The sequence below is a fragment of the Amphibalanus amphitrite genome, unplaced genomic scaffold (genome assembly GCF_019059575.1).
Source record: "Amphibalanus amphitrite isolate SeventyFive unplaced genomic scaffold, NRLGWU_Aamphi_draft 000148F_arrow, whole genome shotgun sequence".
Lineage (NCBI taxonomy): Eukaryota > Metazoa > Arthropoda > Thecostraca > Balanomorpha > Balanidae > Amphibalanus > Amphibalanus amphitrite.
In genome coordinates, this window is record NW_024881643.1 from 456393 (window position 1) to 474468 (window position 18076).

At 51.3% G+C, this 18076-nt stretch overlaps 2 protein-coding genes across 2 annotated transcripts in view; both read right to left on the bottom strand.

The window, feature by feature from the left end:
• Nucleotides 1-725: 725 nt before the first annotated feature.
• On the bottom strand, nt 726-12216 carry LOC122382835. Its single transcript, XM_043368681.1, has 3 exons — nt 11799-12216; nt 10216-10399; nt 726-1866 (listed from the first exon to the last, which is right to left on the bottom strand). Exons 1-3 carry the CDS (start codon nt 11839-11841, stop codon nt 1080-1082), a joined length of 1014 nt encoding a protein of 337 aa, XP_043224616.1. The 5' UTR covers nt 11842-12216; the 3' UTR covers nt 726-1079.
• A 4321-nt stretch (nt 12217-16537) lies between these two features.
• Nucleotides 16538-18076, bottom strand: part of LOC122382836 (importin-13-like) — a 40145-nt gene continuing 38606 nt past the window's right edge. Inside the window, exons 18-19 of the mRNA XM_043368682.1 lie at nt 17832-18006; nt 16538-17387 (exon numbers count right to left, since the gene is read on the bottom strand). Coding sequence (XP_043224617.1) covers nt 17264-17387; nt 17832-18006 — 299 coding nt within the window. The 3' untranslated portion in view covers nt 16538-17263. The remainder of the gene's footprint in view (nt 17388-17831; nt 18007-18076) is intronic.

Sequence of the window (18076 nt, forward strand, 5' to 3'; positions counted from 1 at the left end):
GTGTGCTAGCAAGGCAACCGACTGCAAAATGCAAAATCATTTAAACCAAAATGCTTCTCGAGACATCTGCACGAAATCTCGGATCAACTCCTTATACATATGCATGCACGTGCCTTCCATGGTCACGGTTTCAAATGCATCCCCTTTCAAACGTGTTTATTCAGCATGACGCGGCATATTGTCTGTACTGACGCAATTACTGGCCTCGGGTCACCCGGGGCCTGTCAGGGTGACAGGCGGCCGGCAGGTGGGGCAGCGACTGTCCCCTCTGACAGCGCCTGTCATGGCCTGCTGGCACCGGCTCACCACCTATCGGCCGCTGGATCCAGTGAGACCGCTCACACCCACTTGCAGCCGCAGCTGCCCGTGCATCTGCACGTGAACTGTGCAGTATGTACAAATGCCGATTTTGTGTTTGGCATCGGCTGCAAAACCGTTTGGAGGTGCATTTGTTCTGCTCATGTAAAAGTGACACAAAGTCGGAACGTTGTATGTAACACATTCAACAGGCGATCTCAACCAGCGGAGGAATAAGGTTAGAGGGCTAATAAGACCACAACATATGTACGTTACGCAATATATCAATGAACCAAGCTACCGAAGCCACAGCACAACCCGTGAGTCAGCGGGGGCATCGGGGCATCCACTATGTTTGAGACACAGCCCGGCTGAGAAAAGTTGAACAGAGAAACTGTATCGTCATCATGGCAGTTCATGATATGCGAAAAAAAAAAACGGTGTATCAATGGTGGTTTGATCTGTCCAATGTTTTTTTTCAGGCATGACCCTGCCAAAAAGTTCGTGGAACGTCCTATCGACAAATATTTCGTCAACTGACATTATCTGGTATTCGTCAAACTGTCTCTTAATTCTATACCACTTGACGTAACATGCTCAGTTCACGCACACACTTACCACAAAATGACTGAGTGTCATTGACACAGAGACATCGCGAACGGCGCGGATGCCTCACGCTTATCTTAATTAAAGTCATCACTATGTGTACAACTCGATTCAAAGTACCCACGCGCCCCTCGTCCACCGTCTCAGCCTGCAACAACCTGAACGGGCGGCTCTGACTAGCCATATCTCTTCTCTAGCCGGCTGAGCTGAGCACGGTTGCGACGAGACCAGATGTCGGGGCCCATCCTCACGAGCAGCACGTGGTGCACGAGGTAGACGGGTCTGTCGACGCCCGGGTACGAGTAGAGCTCGGCCGACTCACTCAGGTCCGGCGCGGAGTAGACCAGTCGGAAGCCCATCAGGCCGAGGTCCTGGAAGGCGCGCTCCAGCGTGTCCACGGCCAGGATGTCGGGGAGCTGGGTGACTGAGCTGGGCAAGTGCACCTCCATCCAGAGCTGCTCCACCAGGTGCAGCACAAACTCGCCGCGGTAGCGGTCCGTGATCTGCTGCTGCAGCAGGCCGTACTCGCCGCGCGCCGATACGTCCACGGCCAGGTACTGCACCGGGATCTCCTGGTGGCCCGACAGCGCCGCCGCGTCCAGCGTCAGCATCTGCTTGCCGCCCAGGATGCCGCTCTGGTGGAGCAGGCCCTCGGGCCGGAACCGGACGCCCAGCGTGATGGCGTCCTGGCGCCGCTCGGCCAACGGGTCGAACGCCAGCACCTCGCAGCCGAGCGCGGCCATGTCGCGCTCGAACGCCCAATCGCCGCTCAGACCGAACGAATACACCAGACAGGCGTCCGACGAGCTGAGCGTCGTCGGCGCGTCGAAGCAGACCAGCTTGTCGCCGAAGACGCGCAGGTCGTCACACCGGGCCGTCGGCGTCTCCAGCCAGTCAAACACGAACCGGAACATGGCCAGGTCGCGCTCATCGAACAGCACAGCAGTGTCGCTGGCACTCAGACTGCGGACAAGGCAAAACGGGTGTCAGAGCGGTGTTAGAGGCAATTAGCCGGCCACCGAGCGCGTGTAACCGGCACTCGGAGGCAAAACCAACCACAGAGCGTGCTAAGTCCGCCCTTTGAGGAAAACCGGCCACATTTGTGACATGGTGCGGTGCTGTAACATGTTCCGTGAGAGATTTACCGATGCGTTCTTGTATAAATTGAAGTGTATCGTTCTGGCATTTTGCTACCTAACATAGGATCTGCTCATGGACTTTATAACGAACACAAAAACATTCACGGGCCATGCACGAAAGGCATTTTCAGCTTGGCTTTCTGACGCAATGTGACATGTGGGTTCGGCTTATGCTGTCACAATAGCCGACTCTGAAATTTCTCACTTGGACATTGCACCAGCAGCCTGCAGTGGTATCCGCCTGACTAAATATTGCGTCAGCAGTGTTGGACGTGAAAAACAACCCGCTTGACCGGTGTGTGCAGAATGCAGAACACTTAGCTAGTGTAAGGGATGCGATATGCAACCGTGCCACGAGGAACACACGTAAAGCTTGGATACGTGCACCGCCACCATATATTACACAAGGAACGTGTTGGGTAAATCCAATGAAAAACTGCTGGTGTCCTATATCCGTACGACTTACGAGTATATATACCTATACGGGTCAGGGATATCATCCGAAACGTCAGTCAGCGCAGCGGCTGACAGAATGAGGAAGCTAAATTAAGGACATGTGTGGTGGAAAATTAGATAATGCAGGAGCAAGAAGTACTATTATGATGTGCAATGCTCATTCCTTGTACAATATATTCAAGCATAGGGAATATGTGTTAACCCGCGCCCTGATGGGGTCTGCCGACGGTCTGATGGGGGGGGGGGGGCATTTTGGCCCCCTCCCTAAGATCTCGAGAACCACGCAACATAGCGACAAGCGGTAAACGGCGTTGGATAGCCCCAACGGGGAACTACCTTGTGACCCAATTTCATTGACCTCGGTGAAACCGATGACGTCACAGGTCAGGTCAAAGGTCGAATTTTCACCGTTTACACTTTACAGGCATTTCAAGAAATGCGTTGTAAAATCGAGTAAAATGCATTTCATTGAAAATCATCGATGGGGAAATGTTCTTCAAACCCATATTTTGCTATTTGAGGCCACTGATACCAGGTCAGGTCACAGAGGTCAGGTCACTGGGGGGTCTCAATATGAAAGTGTCGTGTGATACATGTTTTATGGTCCATTTTACATGACAAATGCGATAATGTGGGTCAGGCAGACTTTTGGGCCGGCCTAGGTCACGTTTTGGTCAAGATCAGGTCAAGGTCAGGTCAAGGTCAGGTCAAATTAGGTCAAATTTCAAAGTTGATAATTTTGCATAAAATGGGTATCGATTCGATGCAGCTCGTCACGGGGAATTCATTGGTGGTCTCCGTTTTGCGGTGCGAGGTCTAGAATTGCTCAAAATTGAGTTCAAAAATTTGATGTCAACAATTTTTAACAGTTTTTTTCGCTATAACTTGGCCAAAAAAAGAGGTATCGATCTAAAATTTGGTATGTATATCGAAGAGCGCAAGGACTATCACATGTCTTCCGGTTTTTCGAAATTCGAAAAAAATTGGATTTTTTTTTTTAGTTTTTCTAAAAACAATCAATTTTTTATTTTTGGGGGTAAAAATCCCAAAATTTCGAAAATCCGAGATAGCAGTTTTGTAGCACCGTCTTTTCTCTACACAACCACATAAAGAACTTTAAAATTGCTTGTTAACTGTAGAATTGGTGAGCGTTTCAAGCTGTCATGTTTTTTGCTCATTTTTACTCGAACATGACCTCAGTTTGACCTCAATAACTTCTGACCTGAGGTGACCTGTGACTTGAAAATTGGTGTGAAGGTGTCAAATTGATGCCCGGTAAGGTACCCAAAATTTGGCGGCGCTTCGCGCCGCCGTGTTCTCGCTATTTAAGAAAAACCACAGGGGGGGGGCCAAAATGGCCCCCCCATCAGGGCGCGGGTTCACTGTACCACGATAATTTACGATTAGCACGTGCAGATTGCAAGTGTATACGGTGAAGGTAACTACAATCACACATAGTCACTGTGCATTGCTAAGACAAGACACAAACAGCACACCACACAAATATTAAACGGTAAATCTGTGACCATTAGAAAAGGCTGCTACTGGTTAGCGGTTATATATGGGTTTGGGTATATTGTTAACCTGTGTTGCCTGGACGCGCCCCTGTTTGCCTGGTGCCTGGGCGCGCCCCTGTTTGCCTGGGGCATCTGACCGGCCAGGGTCGGCCGGCCGGGTGCTCTCGACTGAAATAGGGGAGAGTGGGGCACATTCGTGCATGGGGCACATTCGTTTTCAGCAGTTTATGGGAACACGAGTGACTGCACGAGCTCAAGGTAAATTATGGAAATATGTCTATCATTGCCGCCCTTCGTTCACGGTAGAAGACAACACTGTACCTGCTGTCATGCTTGATAAAAACGCAAATTTGTAATATTCGTGAGCTTTCCAAACTTTTCTCATATCATCCATTTTCGTGATCCTGACTCGGAAATGTGGTTCAGCTTTTCAAAATTGGGGGTGAAGAAGCCCACTCTATTCACGGAACTGCTGCAAACTTGTTTGTTGAAAAAGTGTCATTTTTTTCAAAAAGAAATTTTGAAATATATTACTAATAATGTTGTGGGGCAGGTTCGTGTACGCACTGCCTGGGGGCACATTCGTGCATATTTTTTTTTTTTAGTTTTTGCGATTTATGACTTTATCTGTAGTAGGTTTCTCTAATGACGCTCGCCTGACTCAGTCTCGACTGCTTGCGACGTCGTGACGAGCAATTCACGCGAACTTGGCGAGGTCACGGAGGCCGGCAGTTGGCACATTCTTGTTGGCCAGCCCATTCTTTCTACATTTGTTGTGCAATGCATTCTTGTCGAAAGGAATCAAGTGAAATGACCCCCTGCCAATTTCCTTTGGTAAATTTCTGGTAATGCCCGGTAATTTCTCGAATTTTGCCGGGTGAACGGAAGTGCCCCATCTCTTGAACGAATGTGCCCCATAGGTGGGGCAGTTTCGTGCAAATGTTCAGAGTTAATAAAAGTAATTTTTCTAATGGAAGCAATAATTTTATAGGATAACTTTTAAAGAGGAAAACTATCTGCAATAGTTCCTTTCCATACTACAATCAACAATTTTGCCATTGCACTAACCAAAGAACAGATATATGGGTTTATCCATTTTTTGCACGAATGTGCCCCACTCTCCCCTACAGTTGCCCGTTGGTCTCGGAACGGAGCGTTTGACTGACGTGACAGCCTCCGACGCCCGGTCAGCAGGCAGAGCTTCTTCGCGTGTGAGCTCGGAGACACAGGCCTCGAACGTGTTGGCCTTCAGTCGTGATAGTAGCCGCTTCTCCTGATCTGATATCCCGATGAGGAAATGACGATAGAGCGCGGCGCCGTGCGCTGGAACACAGATCTTCTTCACCTGACCATCGTCGCCGAAAAACTCCGGGCATGCCTTCCGAACCAACTGCTGAACATTCAGACCATAGTCCGCCGCCGTGTCAGCTCCCTTGACGAGCGAGGAGAGAGCCTCGGCGGCCTGTTGGGCAGTAGTAGCCCCACTCTCAAAGCGAGCCGTGAGCGCCTTTTGAATTTTATCCAACGACAGTGGGCCGTCGAAGTCTTCGATGGCGTTGACGACTTCTAAGGCGAGGCCTTTGCAACGAGCCACGACTATCTCACAGAGTTTGTCGTCAGTCACTCCTCCCAGTTTGGCCAGCCGGCGGCACTGTCGCATGAAATCAGAAGGGCGCGCCGACCCATCGTAAAACGGGAAGTCGCTCACCGACACTCTAAAGTCCGTCGCCATCACGCTCACTCTCACCGGGACGAAATCGAACATTTCTCACTCGGACCTGATCCCCTGGCTTCAAAATCGTCATCTTAGCATGGTGTCTCGTATCATAGTGTTTCTTTTGTGTCCTCTGAGATGCATCAACCGAGTCGTGAGCCGTCTTTAACGTTTGTGCCACTGTGCGCATTCTCTCCTGAACGAAATCATCGGAATACAGCGAAACCGGGCGAGTGATCATATCGGACAGGGGCGAATTCATGTGTCTCATGAAAAACAAGAAATATGGCGAATAATCGTGAGTTGAGGATACTTCATTGCAATGAAAACATGATGCTCGGCAGGTGACTTTCCCAGTCCGTGCCAAAGCTGTCCGAGAGAGCACGGAGCCTGCGTTTTATATCTCGGTGCCTACGTTCTACTTTGCCAATACCCTCATCTGATGGCCTCCTACCGCGTGACGGATCGTAACACCCCAAAACTTACAAAAATCAACTAGCTTCTGACTCTTGAAATTCGAACCAGCGTCGGTCTCCAAACTCTTTGGCGGCCCAAACGTCAAGAACTGCGTACTGAGAGCATCTACAATGCCATCAGTTATGCCGGTGTCCAAAGGGTAATGCGTGAGGAAACCCGTAAACCTGTCAACGCAAGTCAACACCAGCGTTCTCCCCGACACTCGGCTGGCTGGTATGTGGACGATACCTACAACCAAAACTTCTCCCGGCGCCGCTGCCGACTGAGCCACCAGCGGGGGTACCGGCGGTCCCCTGTCATCTTTCCCGGCGCTGCACCGCTGACAGCTGTCCACGTAATTTTTACAACACGTCCTAAACCCGGATACAAAATCGCGCGTGACAGCTTCTCATGCATCTTCTCGTATCCACAGTGGGCATGGTGTGAGACGTCGTGGTTCCGGTACATGAGTTCAAACCTTTTCGCCTGAGGCCAGACTATGGTTACGGGAGCGTCTGAGCCAACCTGACGGCAGAGAATGCCGTCACGCAAAAAGAAATGTTCAACCTTTTCCTTCTTCAACGCGGGAGGGCATAACTTTGGCCACTTCTGGTGTTTGAGTCGGTGAACGAGAGCCCGACATGTTTTGTCATGCTTCTGGTACCAGATTATTTCACTCTGGCTAGCAAGCGCATTTACGACATGATCCTTATCAGTGCGTTCGGCCACGCCACCCCGGGTGCCGGCCCCACCGCCAGGCGTGCCGACGACTGCATCGGCAGAGAGCTGCGCGCAGGCTGCCCCGGCCCCCGTGTCCACCGTCCCGGCTCGTGCTGCGGCCGCCCCAGCTCTCGCCCCGACCGTCCCGCCGGCCGTCTCAGATCGCGCGCCGGCCGCCTCAGCTCGCGCGTCGACCGTCCCGCCGGCCGTCTCAGATTGCGCGCCGGCCGCCTCAGCTCGTGCATCAGTTTCCCTCTCAGGGATTCTGGAAATCATATCTACGTGCTGCATGTCTTTCGCTGCGCGGTGCTCCATGGTGAATTTAAAATGACTCGCAAGCACACGCCATCGCACGATACGGGTGTTTCCCTCGTCGGTATTACTCAGTATCTTAAGGGCGCTGCGACAGTCACAAACCCACGTAAATTCCGCTCCATCCAGGTACTTGTAGAACTTTTTTTAGCCCCGTGATAAAACTAAATACCTCAAGCTCGTAAATGGTCCATTTCGACTGGCTCAATATTGTACTTGCTGCCGTTGAATGCTATCACCTTATCTACGCCGTTTTGGACTTGACATAGAATTTGACCGGAACCTACAGTGCTACTATCAGTATACAAAATAAACCTATCGTTATTTCCACGGGTGGGGTAGGCCAGCACACGATTTGAAAGAAGTTCGTCTCTTAGACAACTAAACGACTCATCTAAATCTCCATCCTAAAAGAATGCGTCTGCGTTTGCCAACGTTACTAATGGGGCTAAAATAGTGGAAAACTGTGGAATAAATTTCCGGAACCACGCAAAGAATCCGTAAAGACGTTTTGCCTCTTTCACGGAGGATGGAGGCTGCAGCTCTGCGATACAGCGGATCCGTTCCGGATCGATCGCCATCTGGGGAAATCTGATGCCCAAGATATGATAGTTTGTTCATCCCACCGCTGCCACCATGTTACGTCAAACGCTCCGTTCCGAGACCAACGGGCAACTGTATTTCAGTCGAGAGCACCCGGCCGGCCGACCCTGGCCGGCCAGATGCCCCAGGCAAACAGGGGCGCGCCCAGGCACCAGGCAAACAGGGGCGCGTCCAGGCAACACATGTTAACATATATATACTGAGCTTATGGTTGATTAAAAGTATTTCTAGACTTTATTCATTATTGTCTAGATAACAGGTCACAGAGCGATACGCACCGCCTAATGCTCCCACTGCTATTGGTGACGTCATGATGACGTCACCGCTCCGGAGGTCTCCTCCGGCTTCCATGGGGATGTTTCGCGTGAAGCGGCCGACATCCGCCAGACAAAGGACGCCGATAATAGCAAACGGGAGCAATATCCAAGCGTAGTTGTGGAGCCCGAATCGTCCTAGAATGATCATCTCGATGGTGAGACAGATCACCCAGAGACCCTGGTTTACCAGCCAAGGCCACATGAGCGCGGCCTTAGTCAGGCGAGTGCCAGCCAGGGCGAGCGCACCGGTTAGGAACAGAAGCAGGCCCAGGGTGGCTTGCGTTCCCAACGTTCCCAGCAGGGGATATTTCATATCGTCAATCGTGAAATCGAGCACGATTGACGACTGACAAGGATTCGTGAAGTTTTCGTGTACCACGTCCAGTCCTGCCTTCTGCAGATTATTAGCCTGACAGTAATGTTCTTCAAAATTGGTCTGGCTGTCCTTCAAGTTCATGGCAATAAGTATGCCAAATCCAGCTCCGAAGAGCATGCTTATAAGTAGCTCGACATACACCCGGTTGTCTTCTTTGAGTGCACGGCACTTTGTTTGGCACTTCATGACGCACGTTACGCCGGTCCCTTGCAGGCTGCAGCAGCACAGATACCACCCGCGTGAGCACAGACGCTTCGCACCGACCGCTTCCGCGCGCGGCACTGCCCACTGAGCACTGAGCGACCTTGGGGCGTCCAGAACAGTCTTCGAGTTTCGACCGGTATGCACCGAATCACATATTGCACAATCTCGCACCATTTCCAGCGTCACCGGATAGGTCATCGGACATCACACCACGGTGCAGTCCACCAATCAAGAGGCGCGTACCATGTGTTTACGGGCGGGGAGATGAAACGGGGAACGGGCGGACGCCTACAGACAGCGAGAGGGAGGGGCTGGATGGGGGGGATGGGGGCCGGGGGCAGGGGTGGATCGAGGATTGTTATCGGCAGGGGCCAATGACAGGAGGATGGCATATTTTCGACTCATCAGGGGAGATGGAACACCAAAGTACCGGGGAAGAATCAAGTTCAGACAAATGTGCGACTTCTAAATAATTATAATCATCAGCTTATGATCATCATCACCAAATTAAATAAAAACTAGTACTAGGGACTACATTTCACCGCCAAGCTTCGTGCACAGCCCAACGAAATGCATGCATTGAACAATTGTACCTATAGGTATGAGTTGTTTAAATGACATGTGACGAGTGTAATTACGGAGCGAGCGAAGCGAGCGTTAGTCTTTCCTTAGATTAACGGAAATTTCTGAGTATGAGCGGCCGGCCGGCCGGCCGGCCGGCCGTGGTCACGCTTTTGCGAGGCTTATATCTCAGCAACCACTTGACCGATTTACACGCGGTAATTTTTGTAGGGTAGCTTCATTCCTTCTACCAAGTATTGGACTATTCCCGATGCATGTGGGTGACCCCTTATGCACGTGCCACGTGCAAAACGAAGAGGGGTCAGTTTTGTAATTGTTGCAATATCTCGGTAACTACTTGGCCGATTGCGCTGAAAGTTGGCATGTAGGTAGGCACCCACTAGGCACTGCATATACATGTGCCAGAGTTGGGGTGCTGCTGCACGTGCGCACGTGCAGGGGTCGTTTCCAGATCTCGGGAACGGCTGGACCGATTGCGCTCAAATTTGGTACACGGTTAGGGACCGGTTAGTAGGGTGCCGTGCACAAGTCAGTTGGGACCCATTTTGCACGTGCGCACGTGCAGGGTGCCGCTTCCAGATCTCAAGAACGGCTGGGCCGATTGTGCCCAAATTTGGCACATCGCTAGAGACCAGTTAGTAGGGTGCCGTGCACAAGTCAGTTGGAGGTACCCCCTCGCAATTTTGCACGTGCAAGGCCCACCCTCTCGCTCGCTCCGTTAGTCGCCCCAAAAGGCGTTATACTGGTGTTTATATGTTGAGAGTAGAAATGCCACACAGTTTTGCGTTTGGATATGCAATCTGCGTTTTGAACGGTAGTGATCTGCATTGCTACGTATCGTAGGGAAGCTTTCGGTTATTTTTAGACGCAACCATTTCTTAGCTCATTACGGAAGCAATAAAACTCTGATGCTTACTTGCAGGCGGGTATGACGTTGATGGTTGTGGCGGCGGGGCGAAGGAGCACGTCCAACGAGTCGGGACGGCGCAGCACGACCACGAGCACGCCCAGAGACCAGAGCACGGCGGCCGAGAGCACGGCCAGTCGCCGGAACGGCCGAGAACGGCCTGCCGCCAGGCTGCAGCCACACAACAGAGAATCTGCAAACGCGGGGGAAGCACACGAAAGTGCAAAGCATATGTGATAGTAGGGTATGGGTGACAGTATGGGTACAACTGAGTAGGTTTGGTTGTTTTTGCTCAAATCTGCCCCCGTTAACTCAGCATATTGGACCGTTAAACTGATGATTGGCATCGCGTGCATCCCAATGAGGAAGGGAAATAAATGCTTTAAGATCAAGCGGCGTGCAAAAAAAAGTAATTTAGACCGTTTTATGAATTGCACACCGAGCTTATTCGCCTGCCAGGTGTGGGAATCAATTGAACCGGGATAAACTAGAGCATTAAAAAGTAAACATAACGGCTGAAAATCTCTCCAGGATAACGGCACCGCAATGAGCCGCACCTGGCGACTAATGGACTTTGCACGTGCTGCAACGGAACACCTCAAGAGGTTTCAGCTAACGGTTACACATTTTAGCTCTCTGTTTTCAACACGAACCATGTAAGAATGACACTAACTCCGAATACAGTGAAGCTCAGCCTGGTGTGCTGGTTTCGCCTCAAATGACATGCATATACAATACATAATAGCCGTTTTCACGACGGCCATCTGGTACACATTCGGTGCACATTCGGTGCAGATTAGGTGCAGATTTGGTCAAATTAGGTTCAGTGTATCTCTTAGTAGCTATCAGCTAGGGCTGCACTAATTGCTTATATGCCTGTTTTGTATATTATCAGAGCCTGAAAGAAGCACCTGAAAGAAGCATTTCTAATAAGAATATGTTCGATTCCGATACTCACAGACATGTTAGCAATATTCCTCCGGCACAGTTTATTCTTGAATAATGAATGTGAAAAACGGTTCTATACATGGCTTCTGAACAAGGGCTTATATACGAGCATACGCCTTCTGCACGAATCTCGTATACTGCCATTTCCGAAGCACTTGAGACCAACAAGCGACTGTATCAATGCGGCTAATCGCGGGCATTTGTTGCGAGCTGTGCTGGTCGGTGAAGGAAGCTGGCCGTCTTGCCATACCCATGTGACCGTCTTACCCCATGGGGTGGGCTAAGACGGGGTTTTGCAAGGTTTTGCAAAAATAGCTGCAGTTTATTTGTTGAATCAGGTCTAAGTCTCATCTTCTGGCAAATGGAAGTAAAACGTCTAAAAAATGTTTTCACTCAGTTTCCCGTTTCTATGATGCTTCTAACCGGCCGAAAAATGGCTCCAAAGTTAAGGTGCCCGTCTTACCCCACTTTCCCCCTGCATACAATTGAGCTTAAGCGCACTGGCATGCATTTCTAAGCAATTTCTTTCTGTTTGCTACAGCAGGTTGACCCTAAAACTGAAACGCAACTTCATTGCAGCTCGTCAAACTGCACCTTATTAGCCACGTACTCGAACATGTATCATGTGCGACACAATAGCTCACCTGATCCTTTCGAGCAGCTGGATCTCGACTTGACCTCGTCCATCTCCCATTGGTCCTTCTTCTCCGCCTCATAAATTTTCGGTTTTGCCTGCGCTCTAGAAATTTCTGCTGTTGGCAACTGGTCTCGTCGCTTGCTCGTCCGTTTGCTGGTTAAGTGTTATCCGTCCACAGGTATAACTGTCATCATAGGCTTGTTTTGCCGTCTTCGTCAGCTTGTTTCGCCATCTTCGTCCCCAGCCGGCTGACTCCTCCGCCTACATTTCTATCTCGAGCTCTGCCCTCTGTGTGCCCGTCTCACGCGCTCCCTGCCTGGCCCGGTGACTGGCACTGCTGGCAGAGTCTGCAGTCTGCCGGGTCGGCGGTGGCCAGCGCCCAGCCCGGTCATTGACGCCAGTGCAGCGCCGGCGGCGGGACGAACCGGCCGGAGCACTCACTGCAGAGTGCAGCATCCCGGCGGGCGGCGGCGCACTGCGGCACAGTCTAAACCGCCGGCGGACGAGGCTTCTGGTGGAAGTTATTCGGGCACCATGCACGCATACATTAATTATAGGCGGCGGAACGAGGAGGGCACCGGGGCACCGTGCCCCCCCTTTGATTTTGGCATTTTAACATTAGCCCTTGGGCGTTGCATGGAAAAAATGGGACCAAAAGTCGGCAGTGCCCCCCCCCCCCCAATTGAAGGTGTTCCGCCGCTACTGTACCGCACAAATCATGCACAAATAGGTGTAGCATATAGATGTTGTAGCTTCAAAGCTCATGCACACATATATAATTTCACTCTCCTTTGCTCTCTGTTCAGCACAACACACAGAGCTGCAGAGAAAAACGTGATTTAAGCAGCAAAGGATCATCCTCAGAGTAAAAGGCAGCGAGTGTTGTATATCGGGAAGCCCAGTGGACGTGGAGCCCGACATGCACGGCCCAGCTGAACACATTCTGGAATGTGACACATTGTCGTACCTACGCGGTAACAATCCAACAGGCAATAATGTAACCGCTGAGAACAGGTCCGGTGAATCATAAGCCGCAGACCAGACTTGGTCTTACCCGTGCTTATATAACGTGCAGCAGGTCTGGCCATGCGAACATGTGGAAGCATCCACCAATGGACCAGCCCGACAAGTTGAACCTGCACCGCCCGGCTTCCAACTTTTCAATAACGTCACGTAATATTGTAAAATAAGCACTTCATCGTCAGTGAATGTGTGGCAAGTTCGTACGATATGGAGGGGTCATCCCGGGTACTGCTGCGCAGTATCCGCGGAATGTGATGCCCGACCGACACCGCCGACTTTCCATGAGCGCACGCGACCGGGCCACGTGCTGCCCGTGCCGCCGAGTCGACATTGCGCCATGGCAAAGTCCCGGGCACGTGGTGACCTAACCCCGCGGGCAGTCTCGAGACATCCGGATCGATAGTTGAGACGGATGTGGCCGGATCTTGGGCGCACATACAGACCAGGTCACAAATATACCCCGGCGCCGTTATATAACCGTGCCGCGGGGAGACCGGACGGCGCCCACTCTGATCCAGAGCGGAACCGCCGCGGAAAGTGAAGCCGACACGCCCTGCAGGGACATCAGCGGACATCACACGGCAGGGCCCGGCCACCGGCGACGGACACTGATCACATGCGACACCTGAGCGACTTCGAACGTGAACATCTTACACACACTCTAAAAGACGAGGGACGGGCGACGTCCGGGCGGTATCCGGAGAGTGGTAGTGGGTTCCGACGAGCGGACTTCAGGTTCCTGTTCCATATAAAGGACGTATAGCCTCTACCAGAATAAGTTCCGTAAAAATATGATACATTTCTTTCTGACACATGGTTAACAAAGCTTTAAACAACATGTTAGCAGGGTCGCTTTCGTTCCTGTCAATGTGATAGACTTGACGAATCTGTTAATGTGATGGATAATGAACATTGTAAGTATAGTTAGTCTTGAAAGTATCGCGCATCGGTGCGGTGGATCCATCAATTCCGACCGAGGAAAGGCCACTAAATTTGAGTCACCGAACCAATTGACATCTTCATCCATCCCCCAGGTCAATTGGGTCGGTGACTCAAATTTAGCAGTCCTCCATTAGTCGCGCTTGATGGATCCACTGCACCGATGCGCGGTACTTTCAAGATTGGCTGTAGGTATACATACATACATACCTAACTACATACCCATCTATTTTTGCGTATAATGTTCCCTGTCCCCATGACTCATACCTAGATTACTTAGATTCATTTTAGTTAGGTAGGTAAGTATCATCTATATGCGGCGTGACGATGCTCCATTAGATGCAGTACTATATCATCTGTATGTATCTACAGTGTGCATATTATATTTACAGCGTATCTGCCGGTTAGATCAGTAGGATGATGCAGGGCTGGGTGGGTCATCTGCACACCCCGCACCATCCGGGTGACGCCAGCTTGTTGACACTGCACTCACATGGGCTATCGTGTCAGCTCGAACCCCATTCCGCTGCATGGGACGGGTGGGGGAGGGGGGGGGGGAGGTTCGAGCGGACTGAGTGGGTGGGTGACTCAGTCGCACGGTGTAACCATCAGATCGTCAGCAAACCTCCGCCCAAAGCCACACGTAGCACGGTATGTATCTACAGTATGCATACATCAGAAGGTATGTACCGCGGACACGGCCCGGGCCCGACGGTGGTAACACGATCGAAAGAATTCTTTTTCGCCCTCGGCCCACTCACGTAATGACCTGTATGTAAGGTATGTATAGTGTATGTAACTATGTATATACGTGCACATTTAGGGAGCGTGGTATAACACTTGGACATGAATGTTACCTGGCCGGTGATCACAAACTGGAAGTTATCTGCAGCAGCAGCTATCTGGAAGTGATTTTCCGCAGTTGCAAATTGCTCATATCGGTGCGTTTTATAGTTATATTCCATTCCAATACATAGATTATAGGTACGGATAGGTGAAAACGGGCTGGATCAATTCGTGTAATTCGGGATCAGGAGGCCCATGGCCACCAGTGGGTCAAAAATAGGATGTCCTGCAAGTTACAAATTATCGACGATTATCGATTTGCCTCCAAAAATACAGGTTTCTTAAAGCGACATTCGAAATTATCTTATTATTATTACTATTTCTTTCGTGTATCTGAAGCCAAGGAAAACCTGCAAGTAGGTACCTGAGCACTCATAAAACATTATGAACAGCGCCATTCATGAACGCGTTTCGCGGAGTGAGACAGCTCTCGCGTGAACACTTGGTAGGCTTTAGCTCGGCACTTTCCGCCCATTGACGGAGTGGTGCCTGGTAGAGCACGTGTCCGGCAGGCCACCATTCACACTTCACAGTCACTGGCTAACGGGGCGCGGAAAGGGCACGGTGGGGATGGGGGCATGATTCATTCTGTCACGAGACGGTGCCGTCACGGCCGTAAACTTCTGCACACGCCAGAGGAGATGACTCCCGGACCCAGGGCTGACGTCTGCCCGGGCCCGGGGCGGGGGCGGGGGCGACTCGTAATCAACAGTGACAGCTCACTGACGTCCGACAGCTGGTGAATCATACCGTCGCGAGCTTAGGTAACCGCGCGCCTCACGCTCATGTCAGGATGAGTGGGCCGCTGTTTACACGGCCGCGCAGCGGAAACGTGCAGCAGATAAGGCGGCGGCCGCGGACGTAATCGCCTTGTTACGCGGCCGGTAAGTTGCATAAGACGGATGTTGAGGCTCACCGGTGGAACTAAGATGGTGAAAATAGGACCGGGAAGGCGGCCACTCACGAGTCGCCCGGACCGGAGTCGAGCTCTCGCCGTGGATAAGGCTCCTTGCGGTCGGCCGTATCTGATGGAGGACCGTTAGGCGCCGACTATGAGAGTCGTTCGCTGCGATGCCATGCTCGCCGCGATGGGAACAGCCTCGTTTGAATGATGTCGGCATGCCGGGCGGGCCGCGCAAACGAGGCGCCGTGCGCTGATCTCGGTAAAATTAGCAGACCTGCAGGCCAACGGTTCCTGTGCTTTGCGGCATTACGCTGCATGACAAAGCGGTGGCATTTTTACGCAGAGGAATATCGTGACCGGGGTATTTTCGGCATCGCAACACCAAAAAGTGGCTTGTTATGAAATATATTTCCCTCGCTAATGCCTTACTGGCGCTCAATTTGTAGGAATAAAAACAAATGTGTTGATTAGTTAATACAATAAAATAGGCATCATTAGTTAAAATAATTAAATAGTTAACAGTCTCATGGATTATCATTTTTTCCAGACCAACAATAACTGCAGCACACCAAACCCAGCTATGAAAAGCTGCTGCTCAGAGCACCTTGTGATTACAAGGATACAACACTTGAGGTATTCTTTCTGCTCATGGTAGGTATGATTAATCCGATTAGCATCTCATCACAACACGACCGACGTTGCTGACCACATGTTTGTCAGCAAGATTCCTAACCACACTGTATTCTAAATATAAAACTAACGGCAGATTAAGCCACGTGGCATGATAAGGACGCCCACCAGAGAAGAATAACAGTTCCTTAGTCCGTATGCTCAGCAAGAATACAACTGTGTTGCAGCCTGCAGGCTTAGCGGATAATTCAAATCAACAATAGCTTGCAAACGTTTAGTCATATCAAACGGTATGATACAATATTCAATTCATTTCTGCAACACAGAAACAAAAAGAAATATATAAAGCCTTAGAATGTGCAGGGAACATTAAAAGCGCCAGTTTTCAATACAAAACAGCACCATCACGGACAGACAGTGTATTTTACAAATCAATGAACGGCGCATCGTCAAATAAAGCGCTAAAACGTACGAAAAGCCACGTGCCGCGCGGCGCGGTGGCACCGCGCTCCTCTGGCCATTGTAAATAATATCACAGAATACAGCGAGCGGGCCGGCGCGTTCCGCGCACTACAGACGACACGCGGCGCCCTACACCCGGCTATTGCCGCCCGCCGAACACAGTCAGCACTTCACAGTCCCCAGACAGGCCCGAGACGCGACATGGGCGAATCCGCTACCGACAGCCTCCGGCGACGAGAGGAGCTGTGCCCGGCACACGAGCCACGAGGTCTAAAAGCCCATCAGATCGTGAAAGCCGCTCAGTTTGAACGCTACCCTGCATACGGACACTACCCTACCACCGAGCGCGACCACTCGGCAGAGAGCGAACGTAGGAAGTGAGAGGATATAACCTCAGAATGTAACGGCTACCATGCTGCCACAAATCCCGACCAAACACAGGAGTTCATTAAACACCGATCGTTGTTCGGCCTATCACTGCGCACTGCCTATACACGATGATTTATATGTGCTCAGTGAAGTAGGTAGTTCAGATCGGTCTGTTAACTGCAGCTCTCGCACAGTTTGGCCCGGTTTGACCAGCTTGTACCTTACCCAGCGATGTTTTGGCTCTTCGCACCCGCCATTCCGTGGGCGCTATGAGGGCGGGTCTCCCACCGCCCGCCGCCTCAGACGGAGGGCGGGTCGCCCGTGTTGAGTGTCGCCGCCGCGTACTCGGACCCGTACAGGCCGCGGCACTGCTGGCTGAATATGGCCACCTTGCCGCGCAGGAAGGTCATGTTGCTGCGGTTGCTGCGCGGCAGAGAACAGACCCAGGCGTCAGATACCGGACACAGCATAATGAACATCTCTTAGATCAGCAGACAACATCTCGCCGAGTAGCAGACAACATCTCAGGGATTAGCAGACGAACATCTCATGGATTAACACTGGCACTCTGGACGTCATAACCACGGTAATGTAGTCAACGGAATGATAATCCTCACGTGGCTCATAAAAAGAGAATATCAAAGAATTGCCGCGACTGGCTCGCGCAGCAAAAATGGGATTCCGACAAATGTAAAACGAAAACATGACTGACTTCCTGTCGGGGAGACTACAGTTCGAAGGGTGAAATTATGAAACACCAAAAAACGCGCCCCACATACTGTTTTGGCAATGAATGCTCATACCAGAGGTCAGCACCCCGAATCAGTTAGCCTGTCTCCCAGCCAGATAAGCCAAATGTCCACTCACTGGAGCACATGTTTCATGAAGATCTTCTTGTCTGCGTCGTTGACTCGTCGGGTGGGGAAGTCATCTTGGGCCAGGACGGCGGTCAGCCAGCGGCTCAGGTCGCCCGCGTTCGCCCGGTTCATCGCCAGGAACACGTCAGCCGTGTGGTCGACACAGTCCCGGGGCACGGCGCCGCCTGCCGACCGCGGGGTCAGACGGGGTCAGACGGGGTCACGTGTGGTCAGAGGGGTTAGAGGGGTCACGTG